The sequence below is a fragment of the Mobula birostris genome, chromosome 1, assembly GCF_030028105.1.
Source record: "Mobula birostris isolate sMobBir1 chromosome 1, sMobBir1.hap1, whole genome shotgun sequence".
Classification (NCBI taxonomy): domain Eukaryota; kingdom Metazoa; phylum Chordata; class Chondrichthyes; order Myliobatiformes; family Myliobatidae; genus Mobula; species Mobula birostris.
Genome location: NC_092370.1, coordinates 58,028,080 through 58,047,678, shown reverse-complemented (window position 1 = coordinate 58,047,678; position 19,599 = coordinate 58,028,080). Strand labels below are relative to the sequence as shown.

General features: G+C 41.4%; 1 protein-coding gene across 2 annotated transcripts in view; it reads left to right on the top strand.

Annotated features, from left to right (window-relative positions):
- kcnk9 (potassium channel, subfamily K, member 9) overlaps nt 1–8,545 on the top strand; it is a 98,183-nt gene extending 89,638 nt beyond the window's left edge. For both annotated transcript variants that reach the window (XM_072261317.1, XM_072261218.1), the window contains one exon: nt 7,704–8,545. In XM_072261317.1, the coding sequence (XP_072117418.1) occupies nt 7,704–8,545 (842 nt within the window). The remainder of the gene's footprint in view (nt 1–7,703) is intronic.
- The last annotated feature ends 11,054 nt before the right edge of the window (nt 8,546–19,599 follow it).

Here is a 19,599-nt window from a genome sequence, read left to right as displayed (position 1 = left end):
ATGCAATAGATGACCCCAACAGACTCACAAGTGAAGTGTTGCCTCATTTGGAAGTACTGTTTGGGGCCCTGAATGGTGGCAAGAGAGGAGGTGTAGGGACAGGTGTAGCACTTACGCTTATAGGGATAAGTGCCAGGTGGGAGATCCGTGGGGAGGAACGTGTGGACCAGGGAGTCGCGGAGGAACCGATCCCTGCAGAAGGCGGAGAGGGGTGGAGAGGGAAAGATGTGCTTAGTGGTGGGGTCCTGTTGAAGGTGGCAGAAGTTGCAAAGGATAAGTGTTGGATCCAGAGGCTAGTCGGGTGGTAGGCGAGGACAAGGGGAACTCTGTCCCTGTTGTGGTGGCGGGAGGATGGGGTGAGAGCCAAAGTGTGGGAAATGGAGGAGATGCGGGTGAGGGCATCATTGATGACAGCAGAAAGGAAACCACGATCCTTAAAAAAAGAGGACATTTGAGATGTCCTGGAATGGAAAACCTCATCCTCGGAGCAGATGCGACAGAGATGGAGGAACTGGGAAGAGGGAATGGCATTTTTGCATGTGGCGGGGTGGGAAGAGGTATAGTTGAGGTAGTTATGAGAGTCAGTGGGCTTGTAGCAGATGTCAGTGGACAGTCTGTCTCCAGAGATGGAGAACGACAGATCGAGAAAGGGGAGAGAAGTGTCCGAGATAGACCAAGTGAATTTGAGGGCTGGGTGGAAGTTAGTAAAGTCGATGAAATTGATGAGCTCAGCATGGGTGCAGGAAGCAGCACCAATGTAGTCGTCAATGTACCGAAGGAAAAGTTGGGGAGCAGTACCAGAATAGGTTTGGAGCACAGACTGTTCCACATAACCAATGAAGAGGTAGGCATAGCTAGGGCCCATGCGAGTTCCCATAGCTACACTCTTGGTGTGAAGAAAGTGGGAAGAGCCAAAAGAAAAGTTATTGAGTGTGAGAACCAGTTCCGCCAACTGGAGGAGGGTAGTGGTGGTGGGGAACTGGTGAGGTCTATTATCCAGAAAGTAGCGGAGGGCTTTGAGGCCTTCTTCATGGGGAATGGAGATGTATAGCGATTGGACATCCATAGTGAAAATGAAGCGGTTGGGACCGGGGAACTTGAAGTTATTGAAGAGGTGGAGGGCATGGGATGTATCCCGGATGTAGGTGGGGAGAGACTGAACTATGGGTGACAAAATGGAGTCCAGGTACAAGTTCGGTGGGACAGGAGCAGGCAGAAACTATGGGTCTGCCGGGACAGTCAGGCTTGTGGATCTAGGGGAGGAGGTAAAACCGAGCGGTACGGGATGTGGGAATTATGAGTTTAGTGGCTGAGGATGGAAGGTCTCCAGAGTTGATAAGGGCGATGATGATACGGGAGACAATGGTTTGATGTTTTTTGGTGGGGTCCTGTTCCGGGGTAAGTAAGAGAAGGTGTCAGAGAGCTAGGTAAGAGGGGGTGTCAGAGAGCTAAGTAAGAGGAGGTGTCGGAGAGCTGTTCAACCTTTCTCTGTAACTTAGGTGATAAAACCCAGGTAACATTCCAGTAAATCTTCTCTGTACTCTCTCTCTTCTGTTCATAGTCATAGTCATACCTTATTGATCCTGGGGGGAATTGGTTTGCGTTACAGTTGCACCATTAATAATTAAATAGTGATAAAACCATAAATAATTAAATAGTAATATGTAAATTATGCCAGGAAATAAGTCCAGGACCAGCCTATTGGCTCAGGGTGTCTGATCCTCCAAGGGAGGAGTTGTAAAGTCTGATGGCCACAGGCAGGAATGACTTCCTATGATGCTCTGTGCTGCATCTCAGAGGAATGAGTCTCTGGCTGAATGTACTCCTGTGCCCACCCAGCGCATTATGTAGTGGATGAGAGACATTGTCCAAGATGGCATGCAACTTGGACAGCATCCTTTTTTCAGACACCACTGTCAGAGAGTCCAGTTCTATCCGCACAACATCACTGGCCTTACGAATGAGTTTGTTGATTCTGTTTGACATCTTTCCTATAATTCGCTGACCAGAACTGTACACAATACTCCAAATTTGGCCTTACCAATGCCTTGTACAATTTCAACATTACATCCAACTCCTATACTCAATGCTCTGATTCATAAAGGCCAGCATACCAAAAGCTTTCTTCACCACGCTATCCACATGAGATTCCACCTTCAGAGAACTATGCACCATTATTCCTAGATCCCTCTGTTCTACTGCATTCTTCAATGCCCTACCATTTACCATGTATGTCCTATTTTGATCAGTCCTACTAAAATGTAGCGCCTCACATTTATCAGCATTAAACTCCATCTGCCATCTTTCAGCCCACTCTTCTAACTGGCCTAAATCTCTCTGCAAGCTTTGAAAACCTACCTCATTATCCACAAGCAACACACATAAAAGTTGCTAGTGAATGCAGCAGGCCAGGCAGCATCTCTAGGAAGAGGTACAGTCGATGTTTCGGGCTGATACCCTTTGTCAGGACTAACTGAAAGAAGAGCTAGTAAGAGATTTTAAAGTGGGAGGGGGAGGGGGAGATCTGAAATCATTATCCACAACTCAACCTATCTTTGTATCATCTGTATACTTACTAATCCAATTTACCACCCCATCATCCAGATCATTAATATATATGTCAAACAACATTGGACCCAGTACAGATCCCTGAGACACACCACTAGACACCGTCCTCCAATCTGACACACAGTTATCCACCACTACTCTCTGGCGTCTCCCATCCAGCCACTGCTGAATCCATTTCACTACTTTGATATTAATACCTAATGATTGAACCTTCCTAACTAACCTTCCGTGTGGAACCTTGTCAAAGGCCTTACTGAAGTCCATATAGACAACATCCACTGCTTTACCCTCGTCAGCTTTCCTAGTAACCTCTTCAAAAAATTCAATAAGATTTGCCAAACATGACCTTCCTTGCATAAATCCATGTTGACTGTTCCTAATCAGACCCTGTCTATTCAAATAATTATATATATCATCTCTAAGAATACTTTCCTTCAATTTACCCACCACTGACATCAAACTCACAGGCCAATAATTGCTAGATTTACTCTTAGAACCCTTTTTAAACAATGGAACAGCATGAGCAATACGCCAATCCTCCAGCACCATCCCTGTTTCTATTAACATTTGACATATCTCTGTCAGAGCCTCTGCTATTTCCACACTAACTTCCCTCTAGGTCCTAGGGAATATCCTGTCAGGACCCGGAGACTTATCCACTTCTATATTCCTTCAAAGTGCCAGTACTTACTCTTCTTTAATCATCATATTTTCCATAACTACCCTACTTGTTTCCCTTACCTTACACAATTCAATATCCTTCTCCTTAGTGAATACCAAAGAAAAGAAATTGTTCAAAATCTCCCCCATCTCTTTTGGCTCCACACATAGCCGTCCACTCTGATTCGCTAAGGGACCAATTTTATCCCTCACTATCCTTTTGCTATTAATATAACTGTAGAAACCCTTTGGATTTATCTTCACCTTACTTGCCAAAGCAACCTCATATCTTCTTTCAGGTTTTCTAATTTCTTTCTTAAGATTCTTTTTACATTCTTTATATTCCTTGAGCACCTCATTTACTCCATGCAGCCTATACTTATTGTAGATCTCTCTCTTTTACCAAACCAAGTTTCCAATATCCCTTGAAAACACTGGCTCTCTCAAACTTTTAACCTTTCCTTTCAACCTAACAGGAACATCAAGTTTCCGTACCCTCAGAATTTCACCTTTAAATGACCTCCATTTCTCTATTACATCCTTCCCATAAAACAAATTGTCCCAATTCACTCCTTCTAAATCCTTTTGCATCTCCTCAAAGTTAGCCTTTCTCCAATCAAAAATCTCAACCCTGGCTTCAGCCCTATCCTTCTCCATAATTATATTGAAACTAATGGCATTGTGATCATTGGACCCAAAGTACTCCCCATCACGTACCTCTGTCACCTGACCTATCTCATTCCCTAACAGGAGATCCAATACTGCCCCTTCTCTAGTTGGTACCTCTATGTATTGCTGCAAAAAACTATCCTGCACACATTTGACAAACTCCAAACCATCCAGCCCTTTTACAGAATAGGCTTTCCAGTCTATGTGTGGAAAATTAATATCTCCCACAATCACAACATTGTACTTACTACAAATATCTGCTATCTCCTTACAAATTTGCTCCTCCACTTCTCGCTCCCCATTAGGTGGTCTATAATAGACCCCTATAAGCGTTACTATACCTTTCCCATTCCTCGATTCCACCCAAATAGCCTCCCTAGACAAGTCCTCTAATCTATCCTGCCAAAGCACTGCTGTAATATTTTCTGTGACAAGCAATGCAACACCTCCCCTCTTGCCCTTCCGATTCTATCACACCTGAAGCAAAGAAATCCAGGAATATTTAGTTGCCAATCACACCCCTCCTTGTATTTTATTTCCCACTGTCTTATCAGTCAGTAATTATTTCTAATGTATTTGAGTAGTTTATCATTTTATCCCGTTGATGTTGGCCGTTCTGTTGTATTTTCAGCTTTTGTTTTTGTTTCATTTTATAGCCCCTATTTATTCAAATTAATTTCTTGGAATTTCAGTCACATTTGCACTTACTGTGTTCAGGTAAACTCATACTAATCTAGGACACAGTTCTGTAGACACAATGAAAACAATTCCATTTTTTTCATTGTTTATGTTACTGACTCTTTCCTCAGTATTATTATGCCCTCACAGTTTGACAGTTCAATATTTGTTCGAAGATATAATAGTTTTCATGTGCCCATATCTTATATATATATCTTCAATATAATACAGAGTGTACAGTACAGTCCTTCTAGTGTAAATGTCATCAATCAGCAATAAACCAAAGGTAAAATATGGACTTTTCATGAATAATGCAGAAAATAATAAGCCTGGAGCGATACAAACGATTCAACCATCTCTGTTTGAAATTGCAACAGAATAAAATCATCGTTGCTAAAATGTAACAGATAGCATCCCTAACTCTAATTGTGTTAATAGATGTACGGTGGACATTGTGAACATATTTCATAGAATAAAGAATAGATTGTATTCATTTAATCCTTCCTGAAATACCTAAATATTTCATACACATTAAATTCCTTTGAAGCACAAATGACAACAACAATTATTTATAAAGAGCTATTAATAGAAAAAAGTATCCTAAGGTATTTAATTGTTATGTAAGCAAATAAAGCAGCCATTTTGCACAGAAGAATATATCCCACAAATACAAATGATATGACAAAATAATTAATGGGGCAGATTCTCCTTGATCTGACTCATGCCAAAATTACACTGAACAATGATGGCAACATATGTCAAATTTTTGAAAAACTGGTGTAAAACAAGCAGCAAGGAATGTAAACAACTGGTGTGCAGTGAACATCCCCAATGTACTGTAAGTTCTCTTCCTCCTTTAAATGCCAGCATAGCTAGCTGATGAACGGAGAAATCAGTGTGGATTGCTGATGCACATTGATCAGTGCATGCTTAAGCAAATCAGTTATGGAAGCTAGCTCTTCCATATTTTACAAATGTTGATGTCATAAAAGACTATAGTAAAATATAGTACAAATATACCTACATTCTTTGGAGTTTGTGGAGATTCGGCATTATATCTAAAACTCTGAGAAACTTCTATAGATATGTAGTGGAGGGTATATTGACTGTTTGCATCACAGCCTGGTATGGAAGTACCAATACCCTTGAACAGAAATCCTACAAAAAGTAATGGAACTGGCCCAGTCCATCACAGGTAAAGCCCTCCCAACTATTGAACACATCTACAAGAAATGCTGTCGGAGGAAAACACCATCATTCACCTGGGAGCCCTGCCACCCAGGGCTTTTTCTCTCCTCACTGCTGCCATCAGAAAGAAGGTAGAAGAGCCTCAGGATTCACACCACCGGATTCAGGAACAGTTACTACCCCCCAACCATCAGGCTTTTGAACCAGAGGGGATAACATCACTCTGCTTCACTTGCCCCTTCTTTGAATTGTTCCCATGACCAACTGACTCATTTTCAAGGTTTCTTCAACTCATATTCTCAATACTTATTGCTTATTTATTTATTATTATTATTATTATTATTATTATTTCTTCTTTTTGCATTTGCACAGTTGGTTGTCTTTGGCACTCTGATTGAATATCCTAGTTGAGCAGTCTTACGTTGATTCTGTTATGGCTATTATTCTATAGATTTATTGAGTATACCTGCAAGAAAATGAATCTCTGGGTTGTAAATGGTGATATATATGTACCTTGTTAATAAAATTTACTTTGAATTTTGAATATGCACTCTGAATATGTGACGATATAGGAAATCCAATCATTGTGACGTATGTATGTATGTATGTATATTAACAACATGAGTAAGATTTTGGCAGGTACAAGCCATAAGAGGATCAATTGAACAAGAAAATTTGTACATAGTCATTTAAATGAATGCATTTTGTGAACATTTGTAAAGTAAGCACCATGGAATTTCACTCCTATGCCATAGCTCCACTATGCAAAGTGCAACTATGCAAAACTTTCTTGGAAATTCTAAGCCAAAAATGTTTTCTTGGCAGTTGTTGATAAAATAGTTGGGTGTAGATGTAATGAAATTAAAAAAAAAGAATCAAATATATACCTGTGCATTCATTCAATAAAGTGCCTCATACAGTAAACTTGCTTTTCTTCTCCCCTTTGCCTTATGGACACGTTTATTCCCAATCAGAAAAGTGGGACAGTCGGATCTGCTGACTCGTGTGCAGAACCTCATAACGGCTATAGTCACTACAAAAGATCCAAATGTAATGTTAAAAAATATACTTTTCTCTCCTTTGTTTATAATTCTAAACCAGACATAGTAGGGAAATCAATTATTTACTAGCTTGATCACTATTTCATTCAGAACACTTTTGAGGCCAGGTTATTTATTATATTATGCCATGAACAGATCTAAATCAAAGGATGACAAGATATTAGGTCCTAGTTTTGTCCTGTATTTATAAGTCCTGGTTCAAATCTTGTCAGTCAACATATGTATTTGTTGGAATCAAAGGGTATGTAATTAAAAGCTGAGTTGTACTCTAAAAGAAAACCTCTGAAAGTATGGGTCCAAGTGCATTCCAGTAATGAATATTGCCTTTACCAATGCTATCCATATATTAAATGAATTAGGTTGATCAAGGCCCAATCTCTAATCTTCAAATGAACTTGAATCATCAGTAAAATAATTCTCAAATTTTCTCTTTTCAAGGAGTGTCATTTGAGAACTGTGAGACCTTGGGTTCATTTTGCAGTGGTTTAATTCCCGTGCTTGCTTGAATTTATAGTGCCTCTGGATTACTCATGACCATTGTTGGCTAATGTCGTCATTCAAATTATCTTAACATGCTTGTAATTAATCTTTCATTGATATTTCATCCTTTAATGAAAACAATATATCTGATAATTTTTCAGCCTAGCTTTCTATGCAATGGCTATGTGCACATTCTAAACTCTTCAGTGAAATGCTTTACATTGTGAAAGGAACATAACTGTCTAAGGTTGCTGAGTCAAAAACCATGTCAAAAACTTTCCAAAAGGGAAGATAGCCACTTAAGGTTTGGAGTATTTTCTGATTTCAGAATGAGGTATGCAAACGCCTGAGAGTTCTTGAGTGTAATTTGATTAATGATTTTGCTTTTTTGATTTGCAGGATATGGCCATGCTGCTCCAGACACAGATGCAGGTAAAGCTTTTTGCATGTTTTATGCTGTGCTGGGAATACCGCTGACCCTAGTCATGTTCCAGAGTCTGGGAGAACGGATGAACACATTTGTCAAGTACCTTTTGAAACGGATAAAGAAATGCCTTGGCATGAAAAGCACAGATGTGTCGATGGAGAACATGGTGACTGTGGGTTTCTTCTCCTGCATGGGGACCCTATGCATTGGAGCAGCTGCCTTCGCACATTATGAAGACTGGAACTTCTTTCATGCATATTATTATTGCTTTATTACATTGACTACAATAGGTTTTGGGGACTTCGTGGCCCTCCAGAAAGATAAGGCCCTGCAAAAAAGGCCACTCTACGTGGCCTTTAGCTTTATGTATATTTTAGTTGGTTTAACGGTTATTGGAGCTTTTCTCAACTTGGTGGTTCTCAGGTTTTTGACCATGAACAGTGAAGATGAGCGGCGGGATGCCGAAGAGCGAGCTTCTTTGGCAGGGAATAGGAACAGCATGATCATCCATATTCAGGAGGATGCCCAACAGGGCCGACAGAGGTACAAAACAGAAGTCACAGACCTGCAGTCTGTTTGCTCCTGTATGTGCTATAGGTCCCATGAGTATACCAATCAGGTGGTATCACACCAGAATTCCTTCAGTTCGCAATTAAACCCTCATTACTTTCACTCAGTATCTTACAAGATAGAGGAAATTTCGCCGAGTACATTGAAAAACAGTCTGTTCCCATCCCCTGTGAGCTCTGTGTCGCCTGGTTTACACAGCTTCAATGAAAACCACAGGCTCATGAGAAGGAGGAAGTCCATTTGAAACTCTTTTCATTTTGATTTATTATTGAACGTGCTGGAGAAGAAGCAGCAAAAAAAAAGCCTTTCTCTGAGACTCAGAAACCAAGCATGAAGCATGGTTAGTAACAGCTCCACAACAGCGACAATATGCCTTACAGATGGCAGCTGGAGTTTTAGGGACAAGCAACACACTGGGTATCCATCAAATCTACTTGCAAATGGACATTTTGATTGGTATTAATGTGCTTGAGTGGAACATTAAATTGTTAAAATGAAAGAGTATTCTGGATGAAATTGAGGAAACAATGCATTAGGTATTAATTTTATAAAACAGTTTAAATACCACATTTCAGAATTAACTATCAGATCATAAGAACCCAAATTGTGTTGCTGAAATAGCATGCCTGTTAACACATGAAGCAGTCAGTATACCGGATATACCATTGTATTTTCAACAGCTGGCTCTTTAATACTGGATTGTGAGTGCAGAGAGATCATTTTAGCATGCCAGTTAAAATGCATGTGCTTTGTAAAACTGGTATGCATTATAACTGAAAAGACAACTTAACTAGTAATGAAATTAATAATGCAATTAATATTTATTGATTTATGATGAGTATTTATGCTTTTTCAGCAATTCTGGCCATTTGCTATTTCTGGCCTTATGTGAAGGGAGTAGAAATGAATGGCTAGAGTTGCATTTAGTTCTTTAGTTCAGCTAAGACTTGCATGACCTGGAATTAGTTTTTGAATGCCTGGATTAAGACAGTAAGAATAGAAAAAGAACAACAACAACAAAAGATTCCTCTCCAGAAGGTCTAACAGTTTTAAATGATTTAACTGTTATTCCCAAAGCTGATTTAATTTTTGCTGTACTATGAAATAGTTTAAATGATAGGAAGCTGTAACAACATGTTTACAACTCAAGCTAGATCTCAGACTCATGTATAAAATGTAATTATTGGGATTGCATCTTTTTGTAATGAATGCACTAATATGTATATATTTTACATTGTCTTTACAATTACTGCAGTCTTGTAAAATAATGCACTTTTCTATTTTTTTCATTAAAATATGGCACGTTTCAAAATGTACATTGTTGCTTTTATAACAAATGTACATGGTTAAGGAAAATACTGTAAATTTGCACCACAGGAACTAATTTCAGTGGTGTATTTTGTACAAAAACAGCCATCTATAGAGTTTTATCAATATATAATATATATTTAAAATTTGAATGAAAATGTACAGAGAAAATTTAACTGCTGGATTTAAGTATAAAGAGATGTTATAAATGGCAAATATTTTGCATGCAATAAAAGGAACATTTTTGACAAGTACTGTGTGCAAAGTGGCATTCAAAATTTTTCTTCGATCTGTCTTTTAGTTCATGAATGCTTGTCAATTTCAATAAACTTGGATATGTGAGCAATGCCAACCCGATTGACATCATATCCTTTAGATGACACATTAGTAACACAAGGTTCAACAAGTATAACCAATATAGAAAGTGTTATTCTAAATGAGCCTACTGATTTTTTAGGTTGAATTGTTTTGGAATTGTTTGTTATGATGGCATCTTTTAATATCTGGAGTCTTATTCTAGTCTGACTGGTGTGACATCGTATGTCACATGATAAAGTCAACTGAGCTTATGTTGCCTTTGCCACAATGCGGAGAGAATCAAAATCAGATCGTGGACCACAATTCACTGCACGAGTGAATACAATGTACAGCAAACAGACACCGGAATGGCATGCATAACTCAAATCTCTCTTTTCAGTATTTTCATTCACAGTAAGAAACAAATGTTTGTTGTAATACAATGACACAAAATGGCCATCTTTGAGATAGTACCATAATATTATTATTATCTATAGCAATTCCTTCTCAGTTGATGGACCGACATGCAGCTGAACCTCTTGCAGACCTGGACAATTAGATAACATTATGATTCATCAGGCCATACTGACTGCTTGGAAAATAAGATACCCAAATTCATCACATGTACCAATCACTAACTTCCAAATAATTAGCCAGTTCTCTCCAAATGTGCCACTCTTATCTATATAAATTATTGTTAATGAGTAAAATATTTTAAATTTATCATTATTTTTGACTTTGTGAATTAAAACTTGTGATGTTTGCAAGATTTGTGACTTTTGGTATATGAATGCTAAGCATTCCTAGTTCAACCAGGAATTGTCATGGTGGAGGAGTCAGGGTTGAGGGTGGTGGTAGGGTGGAATTGGTGATTTGATGGGGTTAGGTGGGTCAGATGAAAGGCTGATATAAGATTGTTTATAAAGCTGATTATACATGATTTCCTTCAGATTTTTGGCTGCTGCCTTAACTTCCTTAGAAGTGCAGTTATTGATACAGAGTTTCTAGTGAAGTCACAACAGTGCAGCAGCAGGAAGCTTGAGGGAAGTCGGAGCTATACAGCAGAAACTGATCTTTGGTCTAGTACAGGTACATTAGGAAATTTATCACAGTTTGTGTAGTGGAAATCCAGGGCTGGTTGGAGTTTTGGGTACAAACTGACAAAAAGCTGATGCTCTACAGTACCGCCCCTAGTGGAGGGTTGTAATTAAAATGTGACAAATTTACACTGTCAGTTTCCTTTATAGAAACTTATAATTACTTAAAAATTAGATTTCATCCCCTTTTGGTGGGTGAACCTGTACTGCATGTAGTGCTCATGCCCAATTAGATCACCAACAAAACAAAACAAAACAATAAAATGACTAAAAATATCTTAAGAACAGAGTTAGTGTGGTTATAATATGAGTTCATACTTCCCAAGTTGACAAAAATCAATGGAAAATACTTTATGACAATTTGCTACACAGCTTTCTGAGGAGGACAATAGCCCTCAAACTTCACTCAAAACAGCAGCTTCACACATAATGGCTGCAGCAAAAGGGAAGGCAGTCTTGGATCAAGTGGCATTTTTGTCAGTGAAATAAATGTCCGGAAGAAGGGATTGTGTGCTTGCAGGCTGGGATACCTGCAGAAGACACCATAGAAAGAGTTGGAAGGAGGCAGCTCCAGCTATTTTCTCCAGATGTGAGAATCAGCACCTACTTAACCGCCGAGAAACAAATCTCACAGCCTTCATGAGCCGTTTCAGTCTCAGTCATCATTGTAAGTAGTTAAAGAAGCTAGTTAAGCAAATAGATAAGTAGTCAAATGCTGAGTAATGCTGGTGAACCAACAAAGGAGCATGTGAGGGATTATTACATGTGATCTGGGTTCTCTCGACTGACTACTGGCTAATCAAGTTGGTAGTAAAACTTGGAATGCAGAGAACATCAGCTGCAATTTAACAGGCTCCTTAAAAATAACGTCTCCCTATTAGGGAATCATGAAATAGCCATGTGATACAGCAAGGCGAGACTCGTGATACTCTGCTGGGACATCTCTTGTTAGCCTTCTTTTCCCTCCTGCTCTTCTGGGCCCTGCTGTTCTCCAGCATGTGCTTCACGACACTCAGGCTCTGTGTCTGCATGCTTCTTTCGCTCCCTGGCACAGGCTGCTCAGAATCACAAGGTGAGCAGTATACAGCACACGGTGATGTGGTCTCCATACCATTTGGGCATACACTGAAAGAAGCCCTCTGATTTACCCAGCTCTAGAATCTCTCGTTCAAAAGAAAAATGGCATTTTCTATGATGATCCACCCTCTCATGGTATTTGCATGGGTCTTGCTGATTGGCGTGCTCAGCAACTATGATAGGACCACAAATTGGAAAGGAAGGAGCAACAATTGGCCTTTTACCAAAGGAAGATAAAAGCATCTGGAGGTCCCAGATTGAATCAGTACCACTCAACTCTTAGTGTGTCAGAAAATGTAGAAGGGGCTTGACCCAAACACAGAGCAGCAGAGTTGACAAAGCAGTAAGCAATAATTTCAATGATAAACTGCAAAATAACAAGCCACCATGGGCCACAAAACAGGAGAGAATGGATACTACGAATGAAAAGGACTGTGGATGAGAGCTTGGTTTAAATTAGCTGCAGGTGATGAGTTGGAATCAAGTAGTAGGTGATACCCGTTACCTGGACGGGGACTGGGAGATGCCTGCCTGAGCAGAGCTAAGCGGACCCCTCCTGTGGCCTGAACCCACCAGCCCAGGATGATCCAGGTAGGTCTGGTGGAACTGCTCGATGAGTGATGGATCCAAGATGAAACTAGACAGCACCCAAAACCTCTCCTCTGGGCCGTATCCTTCCCAGTCGATCAGGTAATGCACACCCTGTCCACAACAACATGAATCCATCAACCAGGCCAGGCAGCGTCTATGGCAAGGAATAAGCAATCGATATTTTAGGCCAAGGCCCTTCATGATGACCGTTTTTTCCTTCCGTAGGTGCTGTGTGGCCTTCTGAGATGTGAATCAGATTGTAGAGGCTCTGTGGAGTGTTTTGAATGAACTATCCATCAGGGGAGAAGGTAGTTGTCCTTAATGGTGATTTTATTGAGTCCACTGTAGTTGATGCAGGGATGGAGACCCCCATCTTTCTTCTTGACAAAGAAGAATCCTGCACTGGCTGGACACTGGGATGGTGTAGTCCTTCAGCAAAGTAGTCATGTATGCTTGGGTCAGAATGGGAGAGGGAGAATAGACAACGTCAGGGATGGGTAGTGCTCTAAAGGAGGTCGATCGTGCAGTCATGTGATCTGTGAGGTGGCAGGGTGCTGGTTTCTCTTTCACTGAAGGTGATGACTAAGTCGTGATATTCCTGTAGGAGGCTAGTGAGAGTGAGAGTTTCCTCCGTCTCCACAGATTTACAGGGTGAAGTCAGCTGACGTTGCAGGCAGGTAGTCCAGTAGGTGGGACCTCAACTCAGCAATGAACCGGATAACCAGGTAGGGTGAGGGTCGTGAGTAGAGATTCACAGGTAACCCAAGATGAGTGGAGTGTTTGGTGAGTCAATAAAGAGGAATTGGATATTCTTGCTGTGCTCTTTGATGCTCACATGCAAGGGCTGGCTGTATGCTCTGACTATCCCAGACCCCCAAGGGATGTCTGAGAAGGTCCGTTATGCAGAATGGGTGAGAAACAGGCTTGATAGAGAATCGAAGCTGCAAACACAGGGTCTGGTCCAGAAAGTTGACTGCTGCACCAGAATCCACTAGAGCCTCCTGTGCACGTAGAGCTATTAGGGGTGTTCAGGAGGACAGAGAGAATGACTCAGGCTATGGTGCTGAAACAAAGGTCTGAAGGAACTTGCCAGATAGGAGGCTCCTTGTCTCTACCTGATAGTGCTACTTTCCTGGATTCTGTGGGCATTTGATGCATGACTGATCGACTGCTCTGCAATAAGCACACGAGTGGTTTCTCTACCGATGCTCACACTCTTGGGGGGCTAAGGGAGCTCTCCATCCGCATGAGCTCTGGAGGCATTGATGATGAGGGTCCAGCAGCCTGAAATGGTTCTGGGAATGGAATTACGGCTCTGGCTGATGATCCGGGGGTTTGGTCCAATGATACAGAGGACCAGAGTGATTAGGCTTTTGAGGTTGGTGGGCATCTCTTGGGTAGACCGCTTGACTTTCAAGTGCTCTGAGAGACCGGATGCCAATGGGTCAGCAGCACTTCCACATTCCAGCTGTACTCACTGTGAGGGTTGTGAATTCTACAGTGACATCTAGTGCCGAGCGTGAGCCTTGACGCAGGTGACGAACCTGATTTGCTGTCCTCCTTCCACTTCCTGGAAGGTCGAAAACCCAGTGCATCCTCTTATTCATTGCAAATAGTAGTTTTATTGTCCCAGCTTGTGACAGCCCAGATCAGAGCTTTCCCAGTCAAGAGAGGAATGACGAAGGCAATCTTGGCTTGGTCCGTAGATGACAGAGGTGGCTGGAGCTTGAAGTGAAAGGTGCACTGCGACAGGAGGGTGAATCAGTGCAGTTTTCAGGTACTGGAATCTGGGGCTCCAAGAGGAGGCTGACTGGCATGGGGTTGCTGTATGGAGATGGAGAGTTGGTGGACAATGACAAGTAGATGATCAATGGTTTCTTGCTGCTTCTGGAATGTGTGCTCATGGCAACGGATGACTTCCTTCAGGTGAGAAAACCCTGCTGGGTCAAGCGGTGGTTCGCTAATCCTGTCAGGAAACATGGAAGAAGTTTGACCCAATCGCAGACCAGCAGAGATGATTAAGCAGTGAGCAACAACTTTAATAACAAATTGGAAAATAACAAGCACAGGGGTCCACAAAGCAAGGGAGAATGGATACTTAACACAACAAGGGAACAAGGTCACTGAAGGCTATAAGCAGCTGGTCTGATGGGTGAATGAGGATTGTGGATGAGAGCAAGGTTGAAATAGGCTACAGTGATGAATTGGGAATGAGTGGCAGGTGACTCCTATTAGCTGGACAGAGACTGGGAGATGCTTGTCTGTGCAGGCCTGACATGCCAGCTGATCCCACGTCGTCATACAATTTATATACAGTTAACAGTCAATAGTCAATAGTACCAACTTACAACTCAAATGGGTAATACAGTGCATTCCGGTTAATAGGGCCATTGACTAATCAGGCCATCCTCTTATTTTGGAAAATGCTAAACAACAAACTCTAATAAAAAAAATGACATAATTTCCTACATTTATTTGTGACACTGTGCTGCTTAATTGGGTCTGGAGACTGTTGCAAACAGGTTTTAACTAGTGTCAGTTGCACAGACTTGTGTGGCCAATAGACGCTATACCGTGCTTAGAGCAAACAGTTTTTAAATAGCATCAGTGGCATAAATGTGGTTGTGTTCAAAAAGCAGTGATTTTTGTCACTGGTAGTTGGCAAGAAATAAGCAGTAAGACAACTCAGAACTGTTTTGCTGTCTGTGATTAACTTGAATGCACTGTATTTGGAAGGTTCACTGGAGCTGAGAGCTTTTTTTAGGATTCCTGTCTTAAAGGGAAGGTGTAAAGGTTTCAAAATTTGAGTAAAAATTAAACGAGAATACAAATTCATTAACTCATGAATACAGACAAATGTGATATGAGTGGAGACAGGCTAGCCCCTTTTGACATCAATGGGACTGTAGTTCAGAGTGTGACTAGTACACATCACCAAGGATCTCACCTGGACTGTATATACCAGCTGAGCAGTGACAAAAACACAACCGAGACTCTTACGCCTGAGACGGCTGAAGAAGTTTGGCGTGAGTCCCCAGAGCCTCAGGGGACTCTACTCAGCACATTCACAACAGCAGCAGGAGTGTAAAAAGGGCCTGGAGGATCATAAGGGACTCCAGTCATCCCAACCACAAACCGTTTCAGCTGCTTCCGTCTGGCAAGTGGTACAGCAGCATTAAGGCCAGGACCAATGGGTTCCGGGACACCAGGCCATCAGATGTATCAATACATTGTTCTGATTGCATATCTGACTGTACACACAAAACAATTATGTATATAGTCTTAGTGTTTGGGCAATGTTCTCCCATATTTCCCTTTCTTATTGTTTGTACATAGTGACAGAGACACAACATAAGGATTTTTACTCATGTTGTGAGTTGGATGTAAGAAATAAAATTTTAATTCTAATTCATTTTAGGAGTACTAATGAGGCTAGGATACATACCATAAATGGCAGGGTCTTTAGAAGGACTGAGGAACATAAAGATCTTGGAGTATAAATTGTGACGAGAATACACATAAAATTAAGATGTTTGCTGGCCTGGGTTAGCATCAGTGATATCAGCAGTTGGTCTGCCACCTGTCCTCAGGGGAAGAAGAGACAAGGAACAATGGAGCAGCGTCTGGAGATGTGTAATGAAGGGACGGGTGAGAGAGCTGTCTGGAGTGGCTCCCCCTTTGAACCCTGAACTGTTTGAAGTGATGGACAGGCGATACCCCAGCAGGGGGATAAAAAGGGACCGGTTCGCTAAGGCAACACACACGACACCCGAGGTAACGAGACCCTGGAAGCGGTGCGCCTCTCACGAGTCGGTGGGAAGTACCGGACAACGCACAGGGTGGAAAGGTACGATCAGCGGGAACCCGGTGTGTGTCCACCCTCGCTCGGGTGCCGAGTTCACTGCAGAGGATCGACCGCATCTGGAGGAGGGGTCACAGTTGGTGACCTCAGGTGACATCACCAAGGACCTGCCCAAAAAGCTGCTTGTGAGCAATATCACAGGTCTGTGAGTGGAAGCCGTGTCTGAATGATCAGTCGTTCCCATTCTATATCTCTCTCTCCCCACGTTGTCCATCGCCATGGCAATGATTACTGCGAACTGAACTAAATTGGACTGAACTTTTGTGTCACTTTGAAATTTGATCATTTACCCCTAGACAACGATAGAGCTTGATTGATGCTGTTATCTTAATTCTGTGCACATGTGTGGTTATCATTGCTGAACTGTTGCATTTATTATCCTTTCGATTACTGTGTTGCTTGTTTCTTTAATAAAACTTTCTTAGTTCTAGTAATCCAGACTCCAACTGAGTGATCCATTTCTGCTGGTTTGGCAACCCAGTTATGGGGTACGTAGCAAAGTCCATAGAACCTTGAAGGTTGTCCAACAGGTAGAGTATATCAGAACTTCGAGAGTGTCGGGGACAGAAGTAAGTCTAGTTGGTATTGCTAAGGAGAAGATACTTGAGAAAATGAAAGGTCTGAAGGTTCTTAAGTCATCTGGACCAGATGGACTACACTCCAGGGTTCTGAAAAAGCTTGCTGAAGAGATTGTAAAAATTAAATTAGTAATGATCTTTCAAGAATCACTAGATTCTGGAATGGTTCTTGAGGAATGGAAAGTTTGAAATGTCACTCCACTGCTTAAGAAGGGAGGGAGGCAGAAGAGAGGAAATTATTGGTTAGTTAGTTTCATTTCAGTGGTTGGGACGATGTTGGAGTCCATTATTAAGGATGAGGTTTCATGTTCTTGGAGGCACTTGATAAGATAAGTTAAAGTCAGCATGGTTTCCTTAAGGGGAAATCCCACCTGACAAATCTGTTCGAAATCCTTGAGTAAATATCAAGCAGGATAGACAAAGGAGAATCAATGGATTTTGCTTATTTGGATCTTCAGAAGGCCTCTGACAAGGTACCACACATGAGGCTGCTTAACAAGGTAAGAGCCCATGGTATTACAGGAAAGACACAAGCATGGTTAGAGTAGTGGCAGCCTGGCAGGAGGAAAAGACTGGGAATAAAGGGAACCTATTCTGGTTTTACAGGATTCAGTACTGAACCACTTCCTTTCACATTATAGGTCAACAATTTGAATAATGGAATTGATGGCTTTGTGGTCAAGTTTGCAGACAATACAATGATTGGTGGAGGGGCAGATAGTGTTGAGGAGACAGGAAGAATGCAGAAGGACTTAGACAGATTGGAAGAGTGGTCAAAGTAGCAACAGATAGAATATAGGGTAGGGAGGAGTATGGTCATGCACTTTGGCAGAAGGGATAAAGACATAAACTATTATCTGAATGTGGAGAAAAGTCAAATTCAAATTCAAATCCCAAGTCCCTGTGCAGGATTTCCTAGTAGTTAATTTGAAGGTTGAGTTGGTGGTAAGGAAAGCAAATGTAATGTTAGCGTTCACTTTGAGAAGGTCCCGATAGGTGGCACAATAATATCAGCGCTGGACTCCGGAGCGAAGCTTCCCGAGTTCGAATCCAAGTCAGGTCGAGCATCGAGCTAGCAACTTTGCCTCATAAAAACAAGAATAACTTGCTACGGAAACACCACCTTGACGGTGCCTCGATAACTCCACTACCGAGTTAAGGACTAAAAGAAAAAGAAGAAGACTTTGAGAAGACTAGAATCTAAGAACAAGGATGTGGTGCTGAGGCTTTATAAGACATTTGTCAGACCGCACTCGGAGTATTGTAAGCAGTTATATAATCATATAACCATATAACAATTACAGCACAGAAACAGGTCATCTCAGCCCTTCTAGTCCATGCCAAACTCTTACTCTCACCTAGTCCCACCGACCTGCACTCAGCCCATAATCCTCCATTCCTTTCCTGTCCATATAGCTGTGCAATTTAACTTTAAATGACAACATCGAACCTGCCTCAACCACTTCTGCTGGAAGTTTGTTCCACACAGCTACCACTCTCTGAGTAAAGAAGTTCCCCCTCATGTTACCCCTAAACCTTTGCCCTTTAACTCTCAACTCATGTCCTCTTGTTTGAATCTCCCCCACTCTCAATGGGAAAAGCCTGTCCGCGTCAACTCTATCTATCCCCGTCATAATTTTAAATACCATTATCAAGTCCCCCCTCAACCTTCTACGTTCCAAAGAATAAAGACCCAACTTGTTCAACCTTTCTCTGTAACTTAGGAGATGAAACCTAGGTAACATTCTAGTAAATCTTCGCTGTACTCTCTCTATTTTGTTGACATCTTTCCTATAATTTGGTGACCAGAACTGTACACAATACTCCAAATTTGACCTTACCAATGCCTTGTACAATTTCAACATTACATCCCAACTCCTATATTCAATGCTCTGATTTATAAAAGCCAGCATACCAAAACCTTTCTTCACCACCCTATCCACATGAGATTCCACCTTCAGGGGACTATGCACCATTATTCCTAGATCCCTCTGTTCTACTGCATTCTTCAATGCCCTACCATTTACCATGTATGTCCTATTTTGATTAGTCCTACCAAAATGTAGCACCTCACATTTATCAGCATTAAACTCCATCTGCCATCTTTCAGCCCATTCTTCTAACGGGCCTAAATCTCTCTGCAAGCTTAGAAAACCTGCTTCATTATCCACAACTCCACCTATCTTAGTATCATCTGCATACTTATTCATCCAATTTACCACCCCATCATTCATATCATTAATGTATATGACAAATAACATTGGACCCAGTACAGATCCCTGAGGCACACCACTAGTCACTGGCCTCCAATCTGACAGACATTTATCCACCACTACTCTCTGGTGTCTGCCATCCAGCCACTGTTGATCTATTTTACTACTTCAGTATTAATACCTAATGATTGAACCTTCCTAACTAACCTTATGTGTGGGAGCTTGTCAAAGGCCTTACTGAAGTCCATATAGGCAACATCCACCGCTTTACCCTT